The 25,363-nt window shown below is 59.2% G+C and overlaps 1 protein-coding gene across 1 annotated transcript; it reads left to right on the top strand.

Moving 5' to 3' along the window:
• The first annotated feature begins 2,795 nt into the window (after positions 1-2,795).
• Positions 2,796-24,016, top strand: MMP15 (matrix metallopeptidase 15). Its single transcript, XM_027075873.2, has 10 exons — positions 2,796-3,492; positions 14,578-14,726; positions 15,402-15,530; positions 16,835-17,142; positions 17,500-17,661; positions 18,612-18,865; positions 19,245-19,383; positions 20,295-20,445; positions 20,529-20,644; positions 21,999-24,016. Exons 1-10 carry the CDS (start codon positions 3,331-3,333, stop codon positions 22,463-22,465), a joined length of 2,037 nt encoding a protein of 678 aa, XP_026931674.1. The 5' UTR covers positions 2,796-3,330; the 3' UTR covers positions 22,466-24,016.
• Positions 24,017-25,363: the final 1,347 nt, after the last annotated feature.

Genomic DNA, 25,363 nt, shown 5'->3' with positions numbered 1-25,363 from the left:
CCTCATCCTCAAAATTAGCATGCTTTGGTTATCCTCAGTGACCAGATGATTATTTCTATGACTGCTAATTCCCGATGATTCTGATTTTTTCTGGGGAACCCAAGCTTATTGCGTGTTACCTGCCAACTGGGTCAGATCTTGCTACCTTGCTGATCTTTTTTTTTTTTTAATTTTTTTAAATGTTTATTTATTTTTTGAGAGAGAGAGAGAGAGAGAGAGAGAGAGAATGAGTGGGGGAGGGGCAGAGAGAGAGAGGGAGACACAGAATCTGATGAAGCTCCAGGCTCCAAGCTGTCAGCACAGAGCCCGAGGCGGGGCTCAAACTCACCAACCATGAGATCCTGACCTGAGCTGAAGTCAGACGCTCAACCGCTCAACCGACTGAGTCACCCAGGCGCCTTGCTACCTTCCTGATCTTACCAATCTCATCTTACTCTATTTCCTACAATCTCCTTGCATTCTTAAATTATCTCTAAAACAATCACCCCCTCCCTCAGGGTCACCTCACTCTTACTGTAAGAACAAGAGGTATTCACAAAATTGCAGATCCCCCCCATAGGTGAGCTCAGTTCCAGGGAAGGTGAGGTCACAAAAACAACTACAGAACTGGGCCTATGTTCCATCCAGGACCTCACGACTTTTTGGGGAGACGTTTGCCACTTTTGGGGTACCATCCCCAGAAATCTATCACCTGGCTCAAGAGGTTAGATTCAACAACAGAATCACCTATTCGTTGCTACTGAAGCCATTCACCTCGTCCCTGGATAATCTCAGCATGGGCTTCCGGATCAGTGACTAGCCAACTACAAGAAACCCAAGTGGGCTGTTCTCAACTTCAGTGCCCTCGATGTGACCCTGGCTACAGAAGGCGACACTTGTACAGTGGTCAGACACAACTACTATGCCTTCATCCCCAGCAATCTGCTTGACACCTTTGCCACAAGCAGGAAGGGCCGAGAGGTGAATGAAGAAATGTTTCACTGTCATTGCACTCACACTGCCAAGGACAACAGGCACTGGGGCTTCTGGTAGATCTCTGAAGGTCTGTGAAGTTGGGTACACATACTGGTCCCGTCTCTAATCTTCATCTATTTGTCTTCAAGGTATCCCTCTCATTAAATGTCTTGTGGGTCATACAGGACAGCAGTTATCTATTGTCAGCAAGGCTCTAAACAAATAAAGGTGACCACATGAGGAAAGAAGAATTTCTAAGATTCTTTCCTTGACCAAACTTTTGTCAGGATCCCATGAACCCTCTTTCCAGCCAGGCCCTTCTGTGTACTTCCTTCTAAAATCCAGTTTTAGCAAGAATTCCGCTAAGTTAGTTTATCTAGAACTTTCCACCCTTGAGATCTTATCACACTCCCATCCCTACTACTCCCCAGGTAATATCTGATCACCCTGGCTGCCTTCAGCCAAACCCCCCAGACTCCATGTCTCCTTTTAGTCATCTCCCATCCACCAATCCCCACCCCTTCCCATTCCACTTGCTCCTGGGCTATAAACTACCCCCTTGTTCTGGTTGTATTTGGAACTGAGTCCAGCTCTATACTGGAATCTCTCTTCTCCTATTGCAATAATTTTTTGAATAAAATCTATCTTTGCTAGTTTAACTTCTGTTTTCCTTCCCAGTGGTCTTTTTCTTCACCCGCAAGGTCTCTGAACAGGCCATTTGTAAGCTCAGACAGATCTCTGTCTGATCTGGGATCTGATCTGATCTGTCTGGTTCCTGGAGGTGAGGCCTGCTGGACCACCCTGGGGCTTACTCTAGAGAAACCTGCCCTCAGGTAAGGAAGGTTCCCATTTCCAGGGTGAGGAAGTGGCAGAGAGGGAAGGTCTCAGTCCCTGGGGCCAGTTTTAGGACCAAGACTGCCCTTGGTCTGGATTCGCAGCCTCTGGGGACTTTAGACCTCCAAGGCCCCCGCACCACCTCAGGCCTTCTGCAACCAAGCAGATCTCAAGCTGCTCCTCAAATAGAATGAAATGTAGCACTTTCAGCTCTGTGCTGTAGAAGTTTTGCCCACTGGCCCATCACCTTGAGAAACCACACTGTTACATTTCACTTGCACAAAACAGTGTCCTGTACTTGGACAGTTAATGTGTGGAAACAGCCCAAACATACCAACCCTCAGCCGCCCTTTGCCCCACATTCCAGATAAGGACATGGAGGCAGCAGGTAAATGGCAATGGTGAAAAGGGCAACTGCCTCCCTCTGAAACCTGTGTTCTGTTGACCACACTGCCCAGGCTGCCCACCTGGTAACTTGAGGAGAGTCACTCAAGGGCCAAAGACATCTTGAGGATTTGAAGAGAACTGGGGCCAACAAACCATTAGATTTTTATCTCCCCCCTCCACTTCCACCCCAAGACAGCACTCTTGGGTCCCTCTTGCCTCCTTCCTGACCACCACAGCCTTATAGCCCCACACACCCGCCAGGTGGAAGAAAGAAGAGTCGTCCTTCCTCTTAGCTCCCTCTCTCTCTCTATGGGGTCGCTGGGGAGGAGGGGAGTGTCAAACCTGCTCTGCTCTCCAAAAGCAAGGGTGGGAGTGACAGGGGCGGGCAGGCAAGGATCCCTTCCTTCCTGGAAGAGTAAAAGGGCCGCTGGTCGGACTCCACCTTCGGCACCTGCTGCAGAGAAGCCCCGGGCTGAGGTACCGCCCCCGGCCCCCGCCCGGGTCCGCGCGCAGAGAGAGCACTGGCCCTTTAAGAGCGGCGGCGGCCGCGGCGCGCGGGGAGGAGGGCTGGGAGCGCCCGGAGCTGCGCCGAACTCGCCGGGGACGTCGGGCGCCGGCTCCCTGGCTCGCTCACTCGCTCCGACCGGCTCCCTGCGCCTCCTCCCGGGACTGAGCGGGGACCCCGGCCCGGGCGGGCGCGGGGCGAGCAGAGTCCCCGGGCGGGAGGCGCGCGCTCCGGGCAGCACCCGGCCCCGGGCATGGACAGAGGGAGCTGGGCGCGCAGGGGGCGCCGCGGGACCGGGCGGCCGGAGCGCTGAGCCAGACAAAGGCTCAGGAGTTGCGCTTGCTTTCGGGAGCCGGGCCCCCGGCGCCGAGGCAGCGGGACTCCGCGGCGGGCGGCTCCGGCCGGCCACCTCCCCCGCGGGCCGGCTCCGCGCGCCCGGACCTGCCCTGCTCGCCTCTCCTCGGGCGTGGGAATTTGCCGAGGGGACCTAAGCGGCTCCGGCGGGGACCCGGACCAGGAGGTCTGCCGCGCGCCCGCCGGGCGGGGAGCCAGGGAGCGTCGCAAGTTTCCGAGCCGCGTGCGGGGCCCCGGCGCCGGCCAGCGGGCGAGCCCTGCGTGCAGCGCTCCCGGCCGGGCTAGGCACCGAGAGCATGAGCAGCGACCGGAGCGCGCCCGGACGGCCGGGCTGGGCGGGCAGTCTCCTTGGCGGCCGGGAGGCGGCGGCGCGGCCGCGACTGCTGCCGCTGCTCCTGGTGCTTCTGGGCTGCCTGGGCCGCGGCGCAGCGGCGGAGGACGCAGAAGTCAATGCCGAGGTAAGGACCCCCGCCCGGCCCCTCTGCGGCGGGCTGGGGGCTCGGGGGCTGGGAGGGAGGGAGCCACGCCCGCAGCCTGGGGAGAGGGGTGGAGGGCGCGCAGACAGAGCCCCCGTCCGGGAGATGGGGGGCGGGGAAGAATGGGGCCCGGCAAACTGCCTCTCCCCAGCTCGCCCTCTGCGGCGCACCTCATCCCAAATCCTGGAGGGCGTAGGGCTCGTGCCCACTCTCTACCCCTACCCCGGACACTGATCCGCCCCAGCCCGCGTCCCAGGAGTCGCTTCTGCTGCCCCCAGCCCTCGCTCTCCTCCTCTCCTCTCTCCGGGCGGCCGATTCCTCGAGAGCCTGGCGGGCGCGCTGTGACGTCCTCTGCGAGTGGGGAGGGGGCTGCCCTGGGGGGACCACGGCGGAGCAGGCAGCGCTCCCGCCTCGGTAGCCCTTGGTCTGGGTGACAGCGAGCCGTGCGCGCAGCGGGCCCGGAGGGGGCGAAGGGGTGAGAACCTCCGAGACAGCAGTCTCCGCTTGCGGGGGCGCTTTGGCGACTCACTTGGGCTCTTAACGCGGAAACCGCTCCATGACCAGGTGGGTCCAAGAGAGACCCTGTCTCCCCCGGGGCTTCCTCCCACTAGTGCCCCTACGTCGGAGAGGGCAGACTCCGCACGTGTTTTTACCAGGAGCCCGCCTGATAAAACCGTCTCCGGATCGGTCCGGCAGGTGACCAGGCACGGCCTCCTGGCGTAGAGCGAGGTCCAACCTGCATCCCCCCGCAATACCCCACGCGGGCTCTGTGGGTCGCCCAGCGCCGTCCTCCTGAGCATAGACAGTGAAGGCACCAGCTCCGTTGCCCCGGCAAAAGCGGGGTCTGTTCTGTCCCGACCTGTAAGACCCACTCCCAGTCCGGGACTAGGAGAGGGTAGATAGGACAGGAATGAGACGGTAGGAGGAGAGACCCGCCTCGGTGCTGGCTCCGGTAGGCTGGGGCCTCGGTGCCCTTGGGCTGGCCTGGAGCCTCGCAGCCAGAGCTGCTGCGTGCCTTCTATTTGCAGCCGGGCCGGTGCTCCCTCCCAGCCTCCCGGCGGCTTCCCCACCTCCCCCCCGGCAGCCTGGGAGATTTTTCCGATGGAAGCCTGCCCTTCCCCGCCCTACTTTAATAAAAGCATGGAGGAAGGGCAGGGAATTCCTCCCGGCTCAAGTTACACCTCCAGCCAGTTCCCCACCTGCTCTGCCCTCCCTCCCTGGCCTGGCCTGGCCAAGCCACAGGGAGCCAGGCCTTTGGCAGGAGGTGGAGTGGGAGCCCAGACCCGGCTGGTCCAGCTGCCCCTCATTTTACACAGGCGGGCAGGCAGGGGCTTATATGCAGCTTCTGCTGGTGAGGACCCCCATCCAGGTACTGGGTGGAGAGTGCTTATTGGACCCACCTACTACTCTGTGGAGCTGAGGACCAGAGGATTGCAAGTCATAGACCCACCCTTGAGGAGTTTACAGTCTATTTAAGAATGGCATCTCTGCAGGGCACCTGGGTGGCTCAGTTCATTAAACTTCCGACTTTGGCTCAGGTCATGATCTGAAGGTTCCTGAGTTTGAGCCCTGTGTAGGGCTCTATGCTGACAGCTCAGAGCCTGGAGCCTGCTTTGGATTCTGTGTCTCCCACTCTCTGCCCCTCCCCTGCTCTCATTCTCTCTCTCTCTCAAATAAATAAAACATTTTTAAAAATTAAAAGAATGGCTTCTCTGCACAGGAAGCAGTTATGGATCAAGCTGGAATTTGGTGGCCATGTCTGTGAATTGGCATCCTGGTTGGCCAGGAGCTGGGGCGCTGGGACCTGTGGTTTGAAGGGCCTTTCTTTGCTTCTACTCCTCCATCACACCCTCCTGTCCCAGCTGAGGGAGTCCCCATACCCCAGGACCTGCACTGTCAGGCCTGAGTGCCCACAGACCATGGCCCTAAGCCTGTGGTGGCACTGGCTAGAGATTTGTGACTGGCCTGCAGCCCCTCCCCTGGGGGAAAAACTTGGGTCAGGTCATTGCTGGAAGAGACTCTGGAGAGTGGAAGGACCCTCGATGTTGGAAGCCAAAGTAGACGGAGGACTGGAGACAGGTGGGCTGTCCCAACAACTAGAGGTGGCTTTGGGGTACAAGGTTGTTCTCTGGAGTCTGTGAAGTCTGTCCAGATCTGGGCCCAAAAAGTCAAATGACTTAAGCAATCAGCCCATTTGCCAGGAAGCCGTGGGAGAACTGTCCCCAGGCCCATGCTATCAGAACACCAGCATGGGGGAGACTCCTGGGCCTGGCCCACACCCTGCGTACAGAGAGCCTCCTTCCCTTGAAGAAGGGCTCTTGGTCCTCACCCCAGAACCCCCATAGCTCCAGACTTCAGGTCGGGTCATGGCTGGACCTTTCTTTGAGCAGCCTGGCAACTGAGTCAAGGCCAGCCTCTCTCCCCTCCCCTCCCTCTCCCAGGACAGAAACCACAGGAGTTTCACCAGACTAAGGAATCAGGGAGCCTGGCATGTGCTAGGAGCTGGCAGCCACCGGCCACCTGCCACCTGCCAGGCCTCAGCCTGGAGAAGGCTGTCTTTCTTGGAGAAGCCACCACTGATTTACTCTGCCCTGTCCCACTCACTCCCTTGGATGTCAAGTCCCAGGCTCCAGCCCAGAATGGCTGTATAGACCCAGGCCCTGCATAGACCCCGGCCCTGCCTGAGTGGGGTGCCCGCTGCGCTCCTGGACTCCCTCCCCGAGAGTCTAGCCCCCACCTATGGATTTCAGTCCCACCGTTTCTGGCTGTGGCACCTAGCCTGCTTAAGTGCCTTTGGTTTTCACCAGAGAATCTCTGGTTCCCCCCATCCCCCGACTGCTTCCTTTTAGGCACAACTTCAGGCTCTCAGCCCCGCCCCATGGGAGTGACTCAGCTGCCAGAGTTCACAGGTGTGCTGCCACTGCCACTAAAACCTGGACACACCCAGGTAAACAGAGGTGGACTCCCGCAGATTTTCCTTGCCCCTGAATGGGGGCTGAGCAGATGAGCAAAAGGAGGGGTGCAGGTCACCTCGAATTCTGTTTTTGACCTTCAGGTCTGACTGGCAAGCCAAAGCCCCAGGCTCCTTGTGTTCCAATCTCTGCCTGCACTTCCATGCTGGCCCCTGGGGGCCCTACTGGTGCTCTCTTTTTAGTACCCTCTCTTAAATGTGGAACAGAAACTGCAGAGGGTCCCTGTGCCCACCCTCAAGCAAAGGGGTTCACGTGAGGGCCTTGTCATCGGGAACCTGCAGAAGCTGAATCTTTTCTCCTCCCTCCCATCTCTGCTTTTCAGTCTCTTCTCTGACTACTAACAGACCACTCCTCTCCCATACTCTGTTCCAAAACCCAGAGAGAACTGGGCTGATTGGTGCAGCCAGGGACCTGGCATCCAATTGGGCCATGCCCTTCACCTCCAGCCCTTTTGTCAGGTCCCCCGTGTTTGGGCCGCCCCAGGGTCCAGTCAGTCAGCTGCCTCCATGCAGAGAACAGCCTGGCATGTGCTTGTCTGAGCAGTGTATCTGCCTGGCCTGGCCTCTCTGAGCCCTGGACAAGAAGGCCTTCCTTTGCCCCACCCCAAGGAGCAGAAGAAACAGCATAGAAACACAGCCAGATCCCCCAAAGAATTGCAGCCCTCACGGCTTATACTCTCTGATGCCAACTCAGGATGGCTACACTGCCAGGCATGGAAAAGCCCCTCCCTTCCAAGCTTTTGGTTCTGGCCCCTTTTGTTCCTGGACCACACGTTCCCTGCCATCATCACCTCTGCCCAGCTGGGATTTTGACTTCTGCCCGAGGCCAGCTGTAGTGGCTGCTGTGGGTCACCACTGATTACAGTTGGTGCTCTAGACTGAACGTTTGCATACTTTCCACCACCCCCCCCCCCATTCATTATGTTGAAACCCGACTCCTAAGGTGATGGTATTAGGAGGTGGGACTCTGGTGATTAGGTCATGAGGATGGGGCCCTCATGAGTGAGATTGCTGCCCAGGAAAGTTCCTTTGCCCCTTCTGCCATGTGAGGACACAGCAAGCCGTCGGCAGTCTGCAACCCAGAAGAGAGCCCTCACCGGAACCCATCGGGGCTGCCCCCCTGATCTTAGACTGCCAGCCTCCAGGACTGTGCGAGATAAATGTTGTAGGCTTTCCAGTTTATGGTATTTTTGTTACAGCAGTCTGGGTAGACTAAGACGTTTGGCATCTTCCGTATCCTCTCAAGATTTATGTGACTCGCATAGCTGGCCACGGAGGCGGGGGCCAAGCTCCATGGCCAGCTTATGCTTTTGGACATGGAGATGTGTTCTCTGAGTCAGCAGAAGCAGAGAGGGGTCAGGGGCTCTCTGCTTGGGTCCTCTGCACTACAAAGGGTCCTGGGAGGACTCCACAGGTGAACGTGGGGCCCTGGGGTCCTGAAGGTGGCGTCATGAACACTTATCTAAGCCTGCAGCACACCATACACACCTTCTAGCTGGATGAGCCTCCCTGAGTCAGGGTGCAAATGAGGCCGGCCGCTCCTCAGAAGGACACTGGTTCCGGGGATGCCTGGAGACCAGTGGCTGTGGGCTGGGCCCTTTGGGGGAGGCAGCACAGATTTTGCACCCCCAGGCAAGAACAGCATAGGTATGCAAGCTGGGCTTGGATCAGAGAGACAGAAAATGATGCCTTTTACCAGATCCCATTTCCTTTGTGGGAACAGCAAGAAGTGAGCAAAAGACCCAACCCAATCTCTGATATCTGGACAGACAGATAAGGACCTGGGTAGCAGCCATTAGCCAGCCTTCAAAGATGCTTCTCATCCTACTGCCATCTCATGCTCCAGCTTCCAGAGCCTGGAAACCAGGGTGTGGGTCAGCTTTCCAAGGCTGGCTCTTAGCCCCGAGAACTACCTTGTCCTCCCAGGAGTGACTGCCACCATGAGCAGTGAGAGCCCAGCTTCACGTTGAGCATTTATGAGCATGGCACTGGGCATAAAAGAAGCACTTGCAAAGTGGTAGCCAAACACAGCAACGATGAGAAACAAGTGGCATTTGCTGTTGTGCGAGTCACAAAACCTCTCTGAGCCTCAGTTTGTCTACAGAATGAGAATATTAATAGCATCTACTGGATGGAGTTCCTGGGGAGATTCGGTGCATTTGTGTGTAAAATGCTGAACGCTGTGCCCACTGGTCCTCACATGAGGCCCGGTGAGGATCAGGTGTTATTTTTGAGCACCTTCAACCTACTTGGTTACATCCTAGGCATGGCCTATGAATGTTCTGTAAGCATTTTCACATTTAATCCTGCTGTTACTCTGCAAATGTGGGACTATCATTACCCCACTGTATAGAAGAGGAAACTGAGACTAGGGGGTAAGAGAAGTTGCCCCAGATTCCCCATCCAGGGGGTGGCAGAGCTGGGCTTTGAACCTAGTTGGTCTGACTTGGAGCTGAGCTCCCAGCACGCATGCTGGGTTAAAGGCTGCAAGGTGCCATGCCATGGGGAGCCCGCTGGGCTGGAGCCAGGTGGGAAGGACAGGGTGGAGATGGGGCCACACATGCCTTTACCCCTCCCCACCCCTGCCAATCCAGCCACCCAGGCTTTACCCCATGAACAGCCCTATCTACATGGACGACATCTACAGGAGAGTTTCCAGGTGAGGCCCTAAGAACTGGCTCACAGCCAGCCCCGAAACCACTAGCAAACAGGGATTTTTCACCCCGCCCACTGGTCAAAGGACCATCTGGTTTTTCCTCCAGGTTAAGGATTGCAGGAGCAGGCTGGGAAGGAGCAGGGTGAGGGAGCACAGGAACTCAGGTGGCCACCTCCTTCCTGCTTGCCTCGCTGGACAATCCCCAGCCCTCCTACTCTCCCAGCCACCCAGAGCCCCTTCCCCAACTGCAACTTTCACATAGTGGTGGAGGGGGTCAGCTTGAGCCCCAAATAAGCAAGTATGTTCTTCTGGAACTGCTTAGGTATGAATCGTGCTACCTTGAAGGGTAAAGGACACACCAAGGACAGGGGGGCTGGCGGAGTGCCCCCTCTCTTCACCGGCCTTGGGTCTGCGTCATCTGTGCTGTCATCCCTGTGTGGCAGTGAGGAGTGATGATATCGACCCCATTTTGCAAAGAAGGAGCAGAACGGGAGCTTAGAGAAGCTTAATAAGCCCCCCTCCATCATTCAAAGGCCTGTTATGTGGACAAGCAGTCAGGACCAAGGAACAGGTGTCCCTGGGAGGCAGATTTCTGCTCAGCCTGAGGAGGAGCTTTCCAACAGTCACTGATGCCCAAAGACAGAATGGGCTACCTCAGTGGTGGTGGGCACCCCATCTCTGCCGGGGTGCAGGCTGGATGAGTCATGGGCCCAGCTATAGGCCTTAGAGGCTTCAGGGAGGTAGCTGGACTTGATGGCCTGAGGTCCCCTCCAGCCTAAGGCTGGATGAGTCTCGGGTTTGTTTGGGTCACCTTGCCGGTGAATGGGTTCCCAGCTCGGATCCCCTAGAGGGTGGGCCCGATGGGCCCAGGGTGCATGCTCTGCGTCTGCAGGGTCTGTGGCTCCCCAGGACCACAAGTCTCTTTCAGCACCGGCTCCGTGCCCAAGACTGGGAGTGCAGAGCCAAGCAAGGCCTTGGCCTGCTCCCAAGAGCCCACAGCCTGGGATACGGGGTAAGGGAGACGGGCACGATGAGGACCTCACACCGTGGAAGGTCTGGGTCTGTCCTTGGCAGCCCTGACAAGACGCCTTTTGTGCCTGGCTGGCGACCCTGCCAGGGTCAGCCTGGACTACAGAGAGAGCTGTGGCTGACAGAAACGGAGCGGAGCCCAGCGGAGACTGGCTTTTATCGCACAGAGGCCGATAAGGCTGAGTGGGAGGGGCCCCAGCCGTCTGAGCCCGGGGAGGTGGCTGTGGGGGTAACAGAGCAGGGGAGCTCACCCCACCCCTATGGCGGCTTAATGCACAGTATTGATCCGCGGCTCCTTCGCAGATGTACCCTCCCTGAAGGCCTGGCTTGGCATTGTCTCAGCAATCCTGGTGGGCAGCCCTGCTGACATGGCCCAGCGCCCAGCCCCAGCCAGAGATGTGGGGTGTGGGGAGGATTAGATGCCCTCCCCCAGTGCTATCCTGGGCACTGCTCCTCGGCCGAGAGGAGCTGGTGCTACTTCACAGGCAGTGGGCCAGTTGCACTGCTTATGGACTCCAGTTCTAGCCAGGCCAGCTGTGTGACCCTGGGTGGGCCACTCACCGTCTCCGAACCTCACTGTCTGTATAATGGGATGGGGGACTTGTGAGCTTTGAATGGGCTGATAAGAGCAGGCTGCCTGGCCCACAGAAGGGTCTCAACCTTCTGCTACTGTGTTTACGGCCTCACCTGGGAGCCAGGGGCCTAAGAATCTCCCCCTTCCGACTCCTGATGGCCCCACGTTTCCGCACCTGGGGCTAGACATGCACCTGAAGCATCTATACGTATTCATGGGGTGGGGTCTGGAGCTTAAGAAAGAAATGGCTGTGAAAGAACTGGAGTAGGTGGGGTCTCTCTGTGTGGACCCTAGAGCTCTCTTCAGAACCTTCCCGGCCTCCCACTGGACAGTGGCTCTCATGGAGGAGTTCCCCCTACTTTGCCGCTCCCTGACCCATCTGAGCCTCGGTTTCCCCACCTGAGAAACAAAGTTTCACCTGCTTGGCTAACCCCACCTATGAGAATCTAGGTAACAAGGAAAGAAAGGCGGCAACTTGTGTAAAGGACAGTCTTTACGGTTGCCAGTCGGGGCGGCAGGGGCTTGAACACAGCCTCTCCCCAGCTTTGAGACTGGGAGGCCAGTCACGACCCTGGGAATTGCTACCCACTTTTGGCCCGTGGCAGCAGAGCCTGTCAGCAAGCTGGGACTTCAGGGCACAAGCAGCCCCTGCCACCCACCTGTGCACCCCTGCCCCATGCCCCCTTCCCTCTGCATCTGCATCTTCCCCTCCTGGACTTGTCACACTGAGTCCAGCAGTAGGAGTAGGGTGGAGAGAAACATCCTCCCAGACGCAGGGGAGAGGAGAAGCCTACAGCCCTACGGGGGGTGTAGACTGATTGGCACTTGGCAGTCAGCCCCGAACACAAGTTTGCCACAGTCAGGCAGCCTCCGTCAGCTTCTTCGCCTTGTCATCTGGGGCTCAGCTGCTCTGGGCCCAGGCCACGTATCTGCTCACCCTCCCTCACAGGCCGCTGGTTCTCAGCCTGGCTTCTCATCCTGGCAGGGGCCGAGGGCATTGAGGGTTCAAGGCTTGGCCCATATTGAAATGGGAGCTCTTGGCTTCCTTAAGACCCAGAGGGTGCTTGTCTGTGCGGAGGAGGGTCCGCAGGCACCCGTGGGACCTTCCCATCACCCCCTGAGCTGCCTCCAGGATTGAAGGGCCCCTCAGCCCCATCGGCTGTGCTGGGCCCTGGAGCTGTTCACTGCAGACAGGCCCAGCTCCCCTCCCGTTCCCTCCCCAGGGCCCCAGCCTGAGCCTCCCCTGCCTGCCCTCCCTCTGTCACTCTGCAGACACCACTAATCAGCCCCTTGGTGGCCTGTGATTGCGCTCCAGTGAGATATTTTTACCTTATGCAAATAGGTGATGTAGAGGCGACCTCATCTGTCAGCGGGCAGCTCCACCTCTCCCCCCACCTCCTCTGGCTGCTGGAGCTGGGCTAGCGGCCTGGCCTTGCCTTCCAGGTCTCCCCATGCCTCTTCAGGGAAACTGTCCATTACGGGTGGGGACCTCCCGCCCTGCCCCTCACACACACAGCTTCAGGAAAGGCTTCCCGTGCTTGGGAAGAACAGGGAGGGTGCCCACGGCACCACCAGTGTCCGGTGGAGCTGAGGGAAGGAGCCCTGGGCCAGAGGGGTGAGTGAGGAGGGCTGGTGGGGGAGGCCGCTGCTGTGCCCTCACCTGAGGCTGCCCGGCACTTAGGCCCCCCTTGGAGCCTGGACCCTCCAGCTCTGTTGGTGGAGGCAAAAGGCTGCAGCTCCATGGACAACCAGACAGGCCTCTGTCATTAATATTACATTTATTGAGCACTTTCCCCAACCCAGCACATTGCCAGGCAGTAGTGTGGACTCCCAGCTTAACCCTCACAGAAACCCAGGAGATGAGGCAGGTCCTAGCCCAGCACCCCGCTTTCACTGACCACGGACTGAAGCCCGGGAGGCACGTGGCCACACCTCAGAAGTGGCAGGGCCACGATTTGTCCCCAGATCTGTTCCCAGAGCGGACGGTTGTTTCCCACCTCCATGTCTCTGCCTTATTCTGTGGCAGTTCCCCAGGGCCCGGGAGGCCTGGAAGCTGGGGCCAGGCGTCTGTCTGCCACCCTCGTTGACTCAGCAGCCATTCCCTCCAGCTGTAACCTGGGCACTGCTGAGCTGACTATGTGGGCAGCCCAGCCGTGCCAGGGTCCGGTGGGGGGCACTGAGGGAGCAAGTGCTTGAGGAGTTGGATGTGATACTGGTGGCAGACAGATAAGGGCGTGGCCCTGGCCAGCTGACACATGGCTGTTGGTCCACAGCAACCACCATATCGGGCCATCATCCTGCCTTATGGGACTTTGATATGGGGTCTTAACCTTCCAGAGCCTCCCAGAGAGCAGGCCTCAGGTGCCCTCACTCAGGGGAGGGGGAGGCCCCAGAGGCCCCAGGGTGGGCCAGGAAAGGTGTAAAGGACACTTCCGTGTGGCCAAGGCCCACAGAAGTCCCTGGCCTCTGTGCCCACCAGCCTCCCATGGTGGTCACTATGCTCTCATGGCCAAGGTGAATTCTTACCCCAGTTCAGCTTGGCTCATCGGGGATCCCATCCTCCGGCTGCGACTGTGACGGTCCTATCTGCTCACAGGCCTGCAGGTGTGAAACCCTCCCTCTCTGGGTACAGTGGGTCTCCCCAGGGAGCTTGTGAACCCCTGGAGGTCAGCACCCCTCTGCCGTGGTCCTCCACAGCCCCCAGCTGGCATGGTACCTGGCACAGAGAGGGTACTCAGAAAGACTTGGCAGGAGGGGTGCGGTGGGTGAATGGATGGACAGATGGATAGATGGAGGAGAAGACAAGGCCTGCCCAGCAGACTCTGGAAGGGGACGGGTACCCCCATTGCGTGCCAGCCGCACTTCCCAGGGCTGTCTCTCTCAAATCTCCCAACCCCAATAACCCCATTGTCCCCTGAGAAAACTCAGGCCCAGAAAGAGCAAAGCGTTTGTGGCAAAGCAGGGACTGGACTTCAGGCCTCCTGGCCCACCCTGTTGGCCCCGGGTGGGCTGCCCCAATCCATCTGCTCTGCTTCCAGGAGGCCTAGGATTTGTCAGGGAGTAGCCCAAGGGGCTGGTTTTCCTGCTTGGTGAGGCCTCAAGAGGTTCTGAACCTCTGAAACCCCAGCGGTCTGTCAGGAGTGGTAGGGGGCCCACCCTGGTGTGCCCAGTCCGACAATAAGGACAGCAACTGTGGACTGCCCTCCCGGACAAACAGTGGGGGAAGACAAACAATAAATACCTAAGGGAAATATATAATGTGTCATATGGTCACAAGTACAGGGAAGGAGAAGGGATGCAGGGTGTAGTGGATGGCGGCCTTCTTTTAACATTATGTTGTCAGGAAACACCCCTCCAGTAAGGCGAGGTTGAAGCACAGACTGAAGAAAATGGGGGTGTGAGCCTTACAGAGCACTTGGGCAGCAGGAACAGCAAGTGCAAAGGCCCTGAGACAGGAGCATGACTGCCTGTGGGGGGTGGGAGGAGTGAGGTCTAAGAGCTGAGGCAGGGGCAGGTAGTGAGGGGCCTGGCAGCTCCTGTAAGAACTGGCTTTGACTCTGAGCTGGGAAGTTTCGGGAGGATTCTGAGCAGAACCAGAAGGTTGACCAGACCTGACTTGTAAAGGCCTTTTGATTGTGTCTCTTGTGTGAGGACAGACCATAGGAGGTGGAAGCAGGCAGAGCAGCACAGAAGCTCATGTGGTCACTTTAGCAGGAGGCGGCGGTGGCTCCAACAGAGCGATGGCGGAGGTGGTGGGCGGTGGGCGGCTGCAGGCTGTGCATGTTTGGGACTAGCAGTGCCAGACGTGCCGACCGAGTTGTGGCCTGTCCTTTGCAGAACTGGCTGAGGCTCTACGGCTACCTGCCCCAGCCTAGCCGCCACATGTCCACCATGCGCTCTGCCCAGATCCTGGCCTCAGCCCTCGCCGAGATGCAGCGCTTCTATGGGATTCCGGTCACAGGCGTGCTTGACGAAGAAACCAAGGCGTGAGTCCCTCCATGGGGCCCTTCCCAGACCCCACTGGCACCTGCCCTCCCAGCTTGCCCTGAAAAGGGGTTGGCAGGTGGAGTTTCCGGGATAGAGTGACCTAGACAAGAGATGGCAAGTGGTTTGATCTTAGTTCGGACTGCTTGGGATTGGCTACCTGAAAACTCGTGTTGAGAAAGCTCCTGAGGTGAATCTGGCTGGGCAGCAAGGAGGATGGGATTGATTAGTGATGTCTGCCACAGGCACAGGAATGGGGAGGACCAGCAGCATGTGCCTTGGATGGGACATCCTCACTAGGCCACAGCTCTGCTCTGAATCTGACAGGGGTGATGGGACCCAAAGCCACATCCCTGGGCATACGTGAGCGTAACGTAGCAAGGACAGAGGGCCTCAGGGGTAACTCTCCCACTCCTGGGTGATACTGGTGATACTCCACAAAGGTGAGCCTCTGTCGGGCACTCAGTCTTCCAGGCTGAGGTCAGTGTGCCTGTTTTTCTGATGAGGAAATCGAAACGCAGAGAGTCTCCCACTGCCACCACACCCATGCAAAGGGTGGCTGGGGGCCCAAGGCAAAAGGGTGGAAGAAGGGTGGACTGCCTGGAAGAGGCAGAGCCGAAGCAGGAAGGCGTGTGGAGGAGAGGCTCTGGGCTTACCCCTCCGTGCCCATGACCCAGGTGGATGAAGCGACCCCGCTGCGGGGTGCCAGACCAGTTCGGGGTGCGCGTGAAAGCCAATCTGCGGCGACGACGGAAACGTTATGCCCTCACTGGGAGGAAGTGGAATAACCACCACCTGACCTTCAGGTAGGGACCATGGCTGTCCGTGGTAGCGTCCCTCCCACGGCATTGCCCAGAGACCGCTCTTTCCTCTCCTCTCCCAGGCTGAGGCCTCAGGCTTCCCAGTGGGCTTGTCTGGAAAGCTTCCTTTCCCAGAAGCCCACCCCAGAGTGTCCAACATAGACAAGCTGACCCTGCTCCCACGCTGACAAGATCGGCCGCACACCCTGGCCGGTCTTCCCCCAGTGAAGGTCAGGACCCTTGGAGCTGTTTCCGCTCTATCCTCCTTCCCTCCCTGCTCCCCACCCGCCAGCAGCCCGGGGCTGGCCTCACAGCTCAGCTCCTGTACCAGTACAAACTGGGGGCCTCCACAGTGTAGGGCACAGGGCTTTAGGTATCTGAGGGGTTGGGGGGGAGGGTGGAAAGGGCTGGAATCCGGGCATCTGTCAGGTGTGCAGGCAGCAAGTCCCCTGCAAAAACCCTGGTTCAGGCACCTTCCTCCTTTCTGCTGAGTCCTTTGGCAAGAAAGCCTCCTGAGCCTTGAGCCATGTGGCAGTCCCTGAGGGCTCCCCTTCTTGTTTTAGTCCCTCCACAGTCCTACCCGCAGCTCTATCTCCTGAGGAAGAGCGGCTCCCGCGGCCACTTAGACCCTAGGCCCCCAGAGTGACTTCATGGCTCCAACAGCTTTTAAGGGAGGAGATCTGTCCAGCACACAGAAGCTTAATCTGATTTATGTGGGTAATAACAGGCCTCATCATGCTTTTATCACGTGCAGACTCCAGACCCATGTTCTACATGAGCTAATTCATTTAATCCTCCCAGGGCCCCCAAGATGAGAGCGCTACTCTCCTTTTCCCCATTTTACAGATGAAGAAACTCAAATTCAGAAACACTTAAGTCACTTGCCCAAGGTCACATAGATTATGTTAGAGCCCGGCCTTGAACTTAGGACAGCCTGACCCTGCAATCATCAGAGCCATTTGGCCTGTGTTTCCTAAACCTCAGCCATTTGTATCAAACTGTCTAGTTCTTTCTCTTAGCTTCATAGCACTTTTATTAGTGGTTTTCTTATTTAAGCTAACTGAATACAATGCAACCTTATTTAGCCATATCCTAATGAACTCCTGGGTTTGACATGTTAGTTGTCTTTTTCAAATTCACATCAGAATAAACTAGTAGTTGATATTGATGGGCACCGTCCACGAACCAGCTCAGATCTTACACATGTTCCTTGTGACCATGTGTCTTCGCCCCCACCCAGTGGGTGCTAGCAGTGGACAGTGGACCCAGTAGGCCCTGGGTTCACTCCCCGGTCTCCCTGCCCACTGCAGCATCCAGAACTACACAGAGAAGCTGGGATGGTACCACTCACTGGAGGCAGTGCGAAGGGCCTTCCGTGTGTGGGAGCAGGCCACGCCCCTGGTCTTCCAGGAGGTGCCCTATGAAGACATCCGGCTGCGGAGGCAGAAGGAGGCTGACATCATGGTACTCTTTGCCTCTGGCTTCCACGGCGACAGCTCACCATTTGATGGCACAGGGGGCTTTCTGGCCCACGCCTATTTCCCTGGCCCTGGTCTGGGCGGGGATACCCATTTCGATGCAGATGAGCCCTGGACCTTCTCCAGCACCGACCTGCATGGTGAGAACCTGGCCGGGGCAGGGGAGGGGAGGCAGAGCCAGAGCTGGGCATTGCCCTCTGACCCAGTTGAGCAGAGACAGGGTTGGGAGGGGAGAGCTTCATCCAGTGCAGTTTTCCAGAGCACTGACCCTCAGTATCTCAGTCTGTCCCATGACCTCCAAGGGGTGGTAGGGAAAGGGAGGGATCATTTTACCCACCTCTCAGATGGGGAAGTTTGAGGCCTAGCAGTCAGAGCAGCTCAGCCTCTTCTGAGAATGGCAGAAGGGCCAGCTCTCTGATGGCCTCAGCCCGCAGGGCCTGGGCCAGAGCAAAGCTGACTGTGCCACCCCCCCACCCCCCGGCCGATCCCCACTGCAGGGAACAGCCTCTTCCTAGTGGCCGTGCATGAGCTGGGCCACGCGCTGGGGCTGGAGCACTCCAGCAACCCCAGTGCCATCATGGCGCCCTTCTACCAGTGGATGGACACCGACACCTTCCAGCTGCCCGAGGACGACCTCCGGGGCATCCAGCAGCTCTACGGTGAGCGGGCAGCGTGGGCACGGCCAGCGGGCTCTGCACGTCAGCTCTCAACTCCCAGCCCTACGAGGCATAGGTGCCACTGCTCTCCCTGTTGTGTCGATGAGGAAACAGGCCCAGAGAGGATTAGTGATTTGTCCACATTGCTCAGGGAGTGAGTGATGGTGCTGGAAGTCACACGCAGGACTGGCCGACTCTAGGGCCCTCATGGTGGCTCCAGACTGGGGTCTCCAAGGCCCCTCACAGACCGCTCCTCTCCTCCTCAGTGTCATTGATACTCTTATTAGACAGAAGATGCCCTGGCCCCAGATCTCGTTCCTCCTACTCTCGCTCCCAACCCAAGCCTGTCCCAAGCTCGCCAGCGAGTGTTGTTGGCTTATCACTTCCCGGTGGCTTTGAGGCAGGTGGCACCCCCCTCAGTCCAGGCCCCACCCAAGAAGGCCTCCAGTGGTAAGGGCTCCTGAGGACTGATTCTGTGGGCCCGGCTTGCACTCGGCACCACCCCGAGCCCCTTGTTAGGGCTGGCGGTACCTGCCTTGCTGGGCACGTGACAGATACTTCCTCACTCTGTCCCCGGCAACCTGGTAAGAAGATGGGCCCCTGGCAGAGGTCACAGAACCATGTTCTTTCCTCTGCATGTGTCCACCAAAGCAGGCTGGTGTCCTGAGGGCAATGTCCCCAAGGGGAAGTGGAGGAAAGGGCAGCCTCAGGGGCACAGTGACCCACGTCCAGTGTGGGGAGGTGAATGAGAGAGCTGTATGGAGGACAGAGGTCCTCCTGAGCGTGATGGCAGGTGTGGGGGAGGGGTCGGCTGTGGACAGACAGGGGGGCGCGTCACCTAGGTTGACCCCACCGCCGAAGCACATGTCTCTCCGGGCTGGGTGCCCCAGGGTCCCCTGGTTCTGAGTAGGGGCTACCTTCTGACTTCCCACTCACCCCACCCCACTTTGCAGGCACCCCGGATGGTCAGCCACAGCCCACCCGGCCTCTCCCCACTGTGACTCCCCGGCGACCGGGCCGGCCAGACCATCGGCCTCCCAGACCCCCTCAGCCACCACCCCCAGGCGGGAAGCCGGAGCGGCCCCCAAAGCCAGGCCCCCCAGCCCAGCCCCGAGCCACGGAACGGCCTGACCAGTATGGCCCTAACATCTGCGACGGGGACTTTGACACAGTAGCCATGCTGCGTGGGGAGATGTTCGTGTTCAAGGTCTGGCCCCTGCCTGTGTCTCCCCTGATCCCTTGGCTCGGTCTCAGAGCAGGAGAGCAGCCCCCACATCCCACCCCTGCATCTTTGCCCCACCTGACTGCCCGAGCACACCCACCCCTCCCTCACTGAGCAGCCCCTGGGGAGCCCTCAGACCCTAGACCAAGAAGAAACCAGCCTGAGGGACACGGGACTTGCTCAGGGTCACACAGCGAGTGCAGGGGTCCACACCCCGCCCAGGGCTCACTTATGGGTGCTGCCCTGGCTTTCCAAGCCACCCCTCCGGATCTCCCTGACCTAGGAAGGGGCAGCTGGACGAGGGGCCTCTCCCGGTATGAGGGAGCGAGCTTGCCCTGCCCACTCACACCCACGCCCTCCCCAGGGCCGCTGGTTCTGGCGGGTCCGGCACAACCGCGTCCTGGACAACTATCCCATGCCCATTGGGCACTTCTGGCGTGGCCTGCCCAGTGACATCAGTGCTGCCTACGAGCGCCAAGATGGACGCTTTGTCTTTTTTAAAGGTAAGCTGGGGTAGGTGGGAGGGCAGGGCGGCCTCCCTTCCCTGACCTCTGGCCTGGCCTCTGACCCAGCGGGCCTGAAGGAGGGGGAGAGCGAAGGGCTACATGGCATGTCCACAGTGTGGGGAGCCGAGTCAAGGCAGGGGTGGGGCAGGAGGAGACAGAAACCTGGGGACAGGGGGACAGGGGGACCTGGGCCCCTGGGGGCCAGCGGCTGCTCTGACTGGAGGTGAGCGTCCATCTGTAGCACAGGGGCTCCGCATGTGACTCCTCCTTCCTTGCGTCTTGTGCCTCCTGCAGCCCCTCCTCATAAGGCAAGAGCCCCCCCCCCCCCCACCATCCCCTCCTTCCCGGGCAGGATTTCTGTGGTCTGTCTGCAGGGACAGTGGAGCTCCCTGCCACCGGCCCTCCCTGTGCGGCCTGCCTCTCAGGGGAGGGCCTCAAGGGCGGCACCCCCGGTGGATCAGCTGTGTCCCCAGCCCAGCTGGCCTGAGCCCACGCTTAAAGCCCCTGGGCCCAGAGTCCAGGCAGGGCTCCCCCTCTTTCCTCCCTCTGTACAAGAACTGTGTATGGGGGGGGGGGGCACAGATGTTCACATGGGAGTGCAGGCCATTTATAGTGTGACCGTGTGCTGTGGGTACAGGTGTGAGTGAGTGACTTGTACGTGTGTAAATGAGTATGTCACAGGTGCCCGTGAGTGCTGAGTGTGTGTGACGTGCAAGTGAGTTGTCTTGTGTGTGTGTAGGGGTCAGTGCCTACACTGTCCTGTGTACAAGGTCGTGGGGGGGGGGGCGGTAAGTGCGGCAGCGGATGTGTGTGGATGTGTAAGCCCAGGACAGCATTCCCCGTGTCCCCTCCATCCCACGCCCCTCTGCCCCAGGCCTGTCCTCACCCACCCGCCCCTCCTCCTGCAGGTGACCGCTACTGGCTCTTCCGAGAAGCCAACCTAGAGCCCGGCTACCCGCAACCACTGACCAGCTACGGCCTGGGCATCCCCTACGACCGCATCGACACGGCCATCTGGTGGGAACCCACAGGTCACACCTTCTTCTTCCAAGAGGACAGGTGAGCACCGCCTTCCTCAAAGGCAGAAGGCCCCAGCCGAACGCCCCTACCCAGAGAACCACAGCCGGTGCTTCTGCTCACAGGTACTGGCGCTTTAATGAGGATACACAGCGTGGAGACCCTGGCTACCCTAAGCCCATCAGCGTGTGGCAGGGGATCCCTACCTCCCCCAAAGGGGCCTTCCTGAGCAACGATGCAGGTACTGGGCCAACCCCCTGCAGCCCGCCCAGCACTCACCATCCCCTCCTCCACACACAGGTTTCGCCCAGCCTTTCGATGGCAGGTGTGAGGGACGCAGCCATGGCAGGCCCTGGGCCGGGGGCTTCCAGAGCATGACTGTCCTGGTCCCTCCTGCACTGTCTCCATCCCCTCTTTACAGACAGTCACACTAAACCAGAGAGCTTGAGTAAATGGGCCCCAAACCCCACAGAAAGAAAGTTGCAGGGAACCAAGAGTCCAACCCAGGTCCGCCTGTGTCCAGAGCAGGAACTCAGAACTACCCTGTTCCCTTCGGGGCAACCCACAGGGAGCCTGAAGCCTGAGGGGGGTTAGCTTGGCTCAAAGCAATGGCGGGCAAGAGTCCTACCAAGGTGCCCGCTTACCTGCCTGGAAAGGAAGCTTGACCTTTGTCATTATAACTAAGCACCAGGGAGCCCTGGCTTTTATTTCTCCAGCAGGGTCTCTGGCAAACTTACGAAAAACCATTAGTCTTGGTTCTCAGGTTCCAGGTTCTTAGGCTCAGGGGAGACCCCACTGACTTTGCCAGTGCTTAGGCAGGTCACGTGGCATCTGTGTGTGACGGCATCGCCATGCAACTACTCTCATCTCATTGTGATCAGCAGAGTATAGACTCACTCATAGTTCAGACTTGGCCCTTCGTGGGGCTGATGGGACATGGGCAGAGCACCCAAAGCCACAGAGCCCATCCAAGGCAATGTTAGGCTCTGCTGCAGGTCTGCTGCAGGCTGGCCGTGTGCAAGGCTGGCCTTGAGCAAGACATTGACCTCTCTGGTGTGGGGTGAGCCAGTCCTGGGACAAGGTAGCAGGGCCCCCTGACCGTAGCCCTTATGCGGCAGGCTGCAAGACCCTTCTGCGTGCTGCCCCAGCCAGGAAGCACAGGCAGCACCGTCAGGTCCTTTCCCCAAACCCTGCCCCTCTCCGAGCCAGGTCTGGCTCCCATAAGTTGAGAGGGGCCAGATCTGAAAATGCTCAGGCAAGCGAGTGAGAAGGTGGGTGTTTTATTTTAAGTTTTTATCCTGAGAGAGACAGAGAGAGTGTGCAAGCAGGGCAGAGGGGGCGAGGGGCGGGGGGGCCAGGATCCCAAGGAGGCTCTGTGCTGACAGCAGAGAACCCGATGCGGGGCTCAAACTCACCAACCGTGAGATCATGACCTGAGTGGAAGTCAGACGCTTAACTGACTGAGCCACCCAGGCGCCCCCGGGGTGGGTGTTTTCAAGCTGGGGCTCCTTCAGCATGTCCTGGTCTTCTTTGAGGGTCACCGGCCGGTGGCTGGGGCACAGCCTGACACCACTCATCCCCGCTTGCCCCTGCAGCCTACACGTACTTCTACAAGGGCACCAAGTACTGGAAGTTTGACAACGAGCGCCTGCGAATGGAGCCGGGCTACCCCAAATCCATCCTGCGGGACTTCATGGGCTGCCAAGAGCACGTGGACACGGGACCCCGATGGCCCGATGTGGCCCGTCCGCCCTTCAACCCCGATGGGGGTGCAGAGCCCGGGGCGGGCGGTGACAGTGAAGAGGGCGATGAGGGCCGCGAGGCCGGCGCGGGTGGCGGAGAGGGGGACTTCGGGGAGGGGACAGGTGAGGACGGGGGCAGCCGAGTGGTGGTGCAGATGGAGGAGGTCACGCGGACAGTGAACATGGTGATGGTGCTGGTGCCACCGCTGCTGCTGCTCCTCTGCATCCTGGGCCTCACCTACGCCCTGGTGCAGATGCAGCGCAAGGGCGCCCCGCGCATGCTCCTCTACTGCAAGCGCTCGCTGCAGGAGTGGGTCTGACCCCGCCCCGCGCCCGGCCCTCCCGCTCCTCACGGTGCTAAGGGGCCGGGGCTGGCGGTGCCCGTGGTTTTGAGACGGCTCCTGGGGGCACCCAGCAAGGGCCTTCCATGGCTCCCTCAGCCCCTGGGTGGGGGCTCCTCCAGGCCCCTCCAACATCCCTGCCAGCCCTGCCCCATTGTTTATTTATGCCCAGGGTTTTCTTTTCTTTTCTTTTCTTTCTTTTTTCTTTTTCTTTCTTTTTTTTTTTTTTTTTTTTTTGCACACTAATTGAGTATTTGTTTCTACTTTCCTGACTAGGAGCAGCAGTCCATCAGGGCAGGGGTTAGAGTTTTCTAAATGTAGTTCTGCTCTGGACAGGGGGTTACCTCCCCGACCCCACCCCTTCCCACCCCGTACTGCCTCTGGCTCGGGCACAGCCAGAGGACCAGAGGGTCAGAAGGCCCAGTTGGAAAGTAGCTGAAGGGTTTTGGAGGGGCCCTCCTCAACCTGAGCGAGCTCTGGAGACTGGGGGGACCTGACTAGTCTCCACCCACCTGAATCTCTGACTTAGGAAGAGCTTACTCCCCGGGGGCAGGCCAGGCCACAGGGGACAGACGGAAGGGTGAAGTAGCCTACTGGCCATGAGTCATGTTGAGTTTTGGTTGCTTCCCAGCCCACCTCCCTCAACCCCAGTAACTGAGGCTTCTCGTGTCTTAAGACGCCCACCCCACCCCCGACCAGCCAAGGGGCCCACAGCCCCAGCTCCCACATACCGCTTGAGCCCACACCTCCTGGCCTGCCTTACCAAGGACCAAAGGGGGTCTGCCACGGCCCCTCCACCCAGGAGCCTCATCGCCCCCCCCAGCCCAAGGCTGGGCTTCTAGCCCCCGTCCACTCCTCTCTGAGCTATGACCCACTTGGGCTCCTTCCTTGGGCCTCTTCCCACCCACCCTCATCCACACCACTGTCCTCAGGGGTCTCAGAACCCCACCGGTCTCAGGAGCCAGCTGCCAAGGTCCCAGTGGCCCCAGGGAGACAGGGGGCTGATGGGTGCCCACAGCCCACCATGCACCAGGCTTGGGGTTTCCTCCCCTCCACTCCCTGTCCCCCAGGGCACTGCGGGGGGGGGGGGGGACACTGTGGAGAGGGGCCAGCAGCTCATCCCCTCACGCAGACTGGGATGTGGCTGTGGAGCCCCCAGAGGAGCCCATTGTGGCCTCGGAGACTCCCCTTCTCCTTGGCTCAGCCCTAAGGGCAGAGACACTTCCTCCTTCTTTTCCTTCCCGAAGTAAGCAGGCGGCAAGGCTGCTGTGGAAATGGTACTGTACAGCCGGCTCCGTCCCCTCTGCTTCCCCTCAGCCCGGGGCAAGCGCGCCTGCCACCCAGATCCCCGAGGCCCCTGGAGGGTGGGGTTCTCATGGGCTGACCTGGATCACAGGTCCAACGGCTTGCTCCCCCCTCCATCCTCAGAACCGGAGAGCCAGCCAAGGGATGGGGGGTGGAGGTCAGTGTCCACCCTCATACGTTTCTTTCTGTAAATAATCTGCACTGATTAAATTGTACAGCCGGCAAGTGTGGCCTCCTTTGTAAGAGGCCCAGGGCAGGACCGTACAGCTGGAGGGGCTGCGGGTGACAGGAGTGAGTCCGGGCTGGGATTAGGGAACTTGCCCTCATGCTGAAGGGACCTTGTTCCCAGGTCTATGGTGGCTCCTTCCCAGTGGCCCTGGGAGGGGCAGCGCTCAGAGGAAGGGGTGGTTGCCTTGCATAGACCCGAGAAAGGTGAGGCAGGGGACCGGGATTGGCCCTGCCGGGGTGGGAAAGAGAAGGAGTACAGCATTTACTTGACATTCATTCATGGTGAGAAAGGGCACCCCAGCTTCCCACAGGCTCTGGGTGTCCAGGAGGGGTGGGAAAACCAGGCCAGGCCACCCAGTCCTTCCACCCATCCAGACTGGGTTCTGGGCCACCTGAAGACTCAGCTCGGAGGCAAGAGACGGGACGCGGTACCATTTTGCACTTGAAAAGCTCCCCTCATCACCTGCTCTGCTCAGAGGGTGAGGGGGCACCTGAGATCTGCCCCTGTCATAGTTGAAGAAGCAGAAAATCTCACGCTGGGCAGGCTGCAGACAATGCCCAGGACAGCAGGAGACTGAGTGTCACTGCCCCTCACGTCTGGGTGTGGCTGGCAAGCCTTGCACCCAAGTCCATCCTCTGGGCCAAGCTATCAGGTACCGGCCTGCACCCCCAGAAAGGCAATGGTCAGCTCTAGTGGGGTTCCACCCCGACCAGGGAGCGGGCCGGCCTCCACTACAGCGGGACAGGGTCTTTCAACCTGCTGCAGGCCCCACCCTCCCCCCAGCCCCCTTGATCCCACCCTTTCCTCCCTTTGTGTTGAAAACTGGCTGAGGAGAGTAGGAAATTCTGGCCCTCAGAAGCCCCAAAGGCCTCTTGGGCTTAGCTAGGAAATGGCCTGTGAGCTCCCCCACCACAGGGGCCTTGGCAGTCAGCATGGAGGGCCAAGGCAGAAGCCATCCCGTCAGCTTTTCTGTGGCAGAAGCCACAGGGCCCCACCCAGGTCTGCCCGAAGCCTGCAGCCTTAGGGTCACCCAGAAGCCCAGAGGTCACCAGGCGGGTGGAGGGCGGTGTGGAGGCACAGGGGCAAAAAAGGAGAGGATGTGAGACCTCTCACCGAGCTCTTCCTCAGGGCGCAGGCCAGGGAAGACTTGGCAGACGAGGCCTCAGCTCCTCAGGAAATTGCCTGAGGAGACTTGCACCCCTGAGCTCTCTGGTAAAATCTCAGAGAAACCCAATGGCTGAAGGAACAGCTCATCTGGGGAGCCCCGTTTATTGTCCCGCGGGCTGAGGAGTGTGAAGGTCTCCGAGGTGACTTCAGAGAGACCAGCGGTGCAATTTGACACC

This window comes from Acinonyx jubatus, chromosome E2, assembly GCF_027475565.1.
Source record: "Acinonyx jubatus isolate Ajub_Pintada_27869175 chromosome E2, VMU_Ajub_asm_v1.0, whole genome shotgun sequence".
In the NCBI taxonomy this organism is placed as follows: Eukaryota; Metazoa; Chordata; class Mammalia; order Carnivora; family Felidae; genus Acinonyx; species Acinonyx jubatus.
Note: the sequence above shows the minus strand (reverse complement) of the source record. Positions and strands in the feature narration are given on the sequence as shown.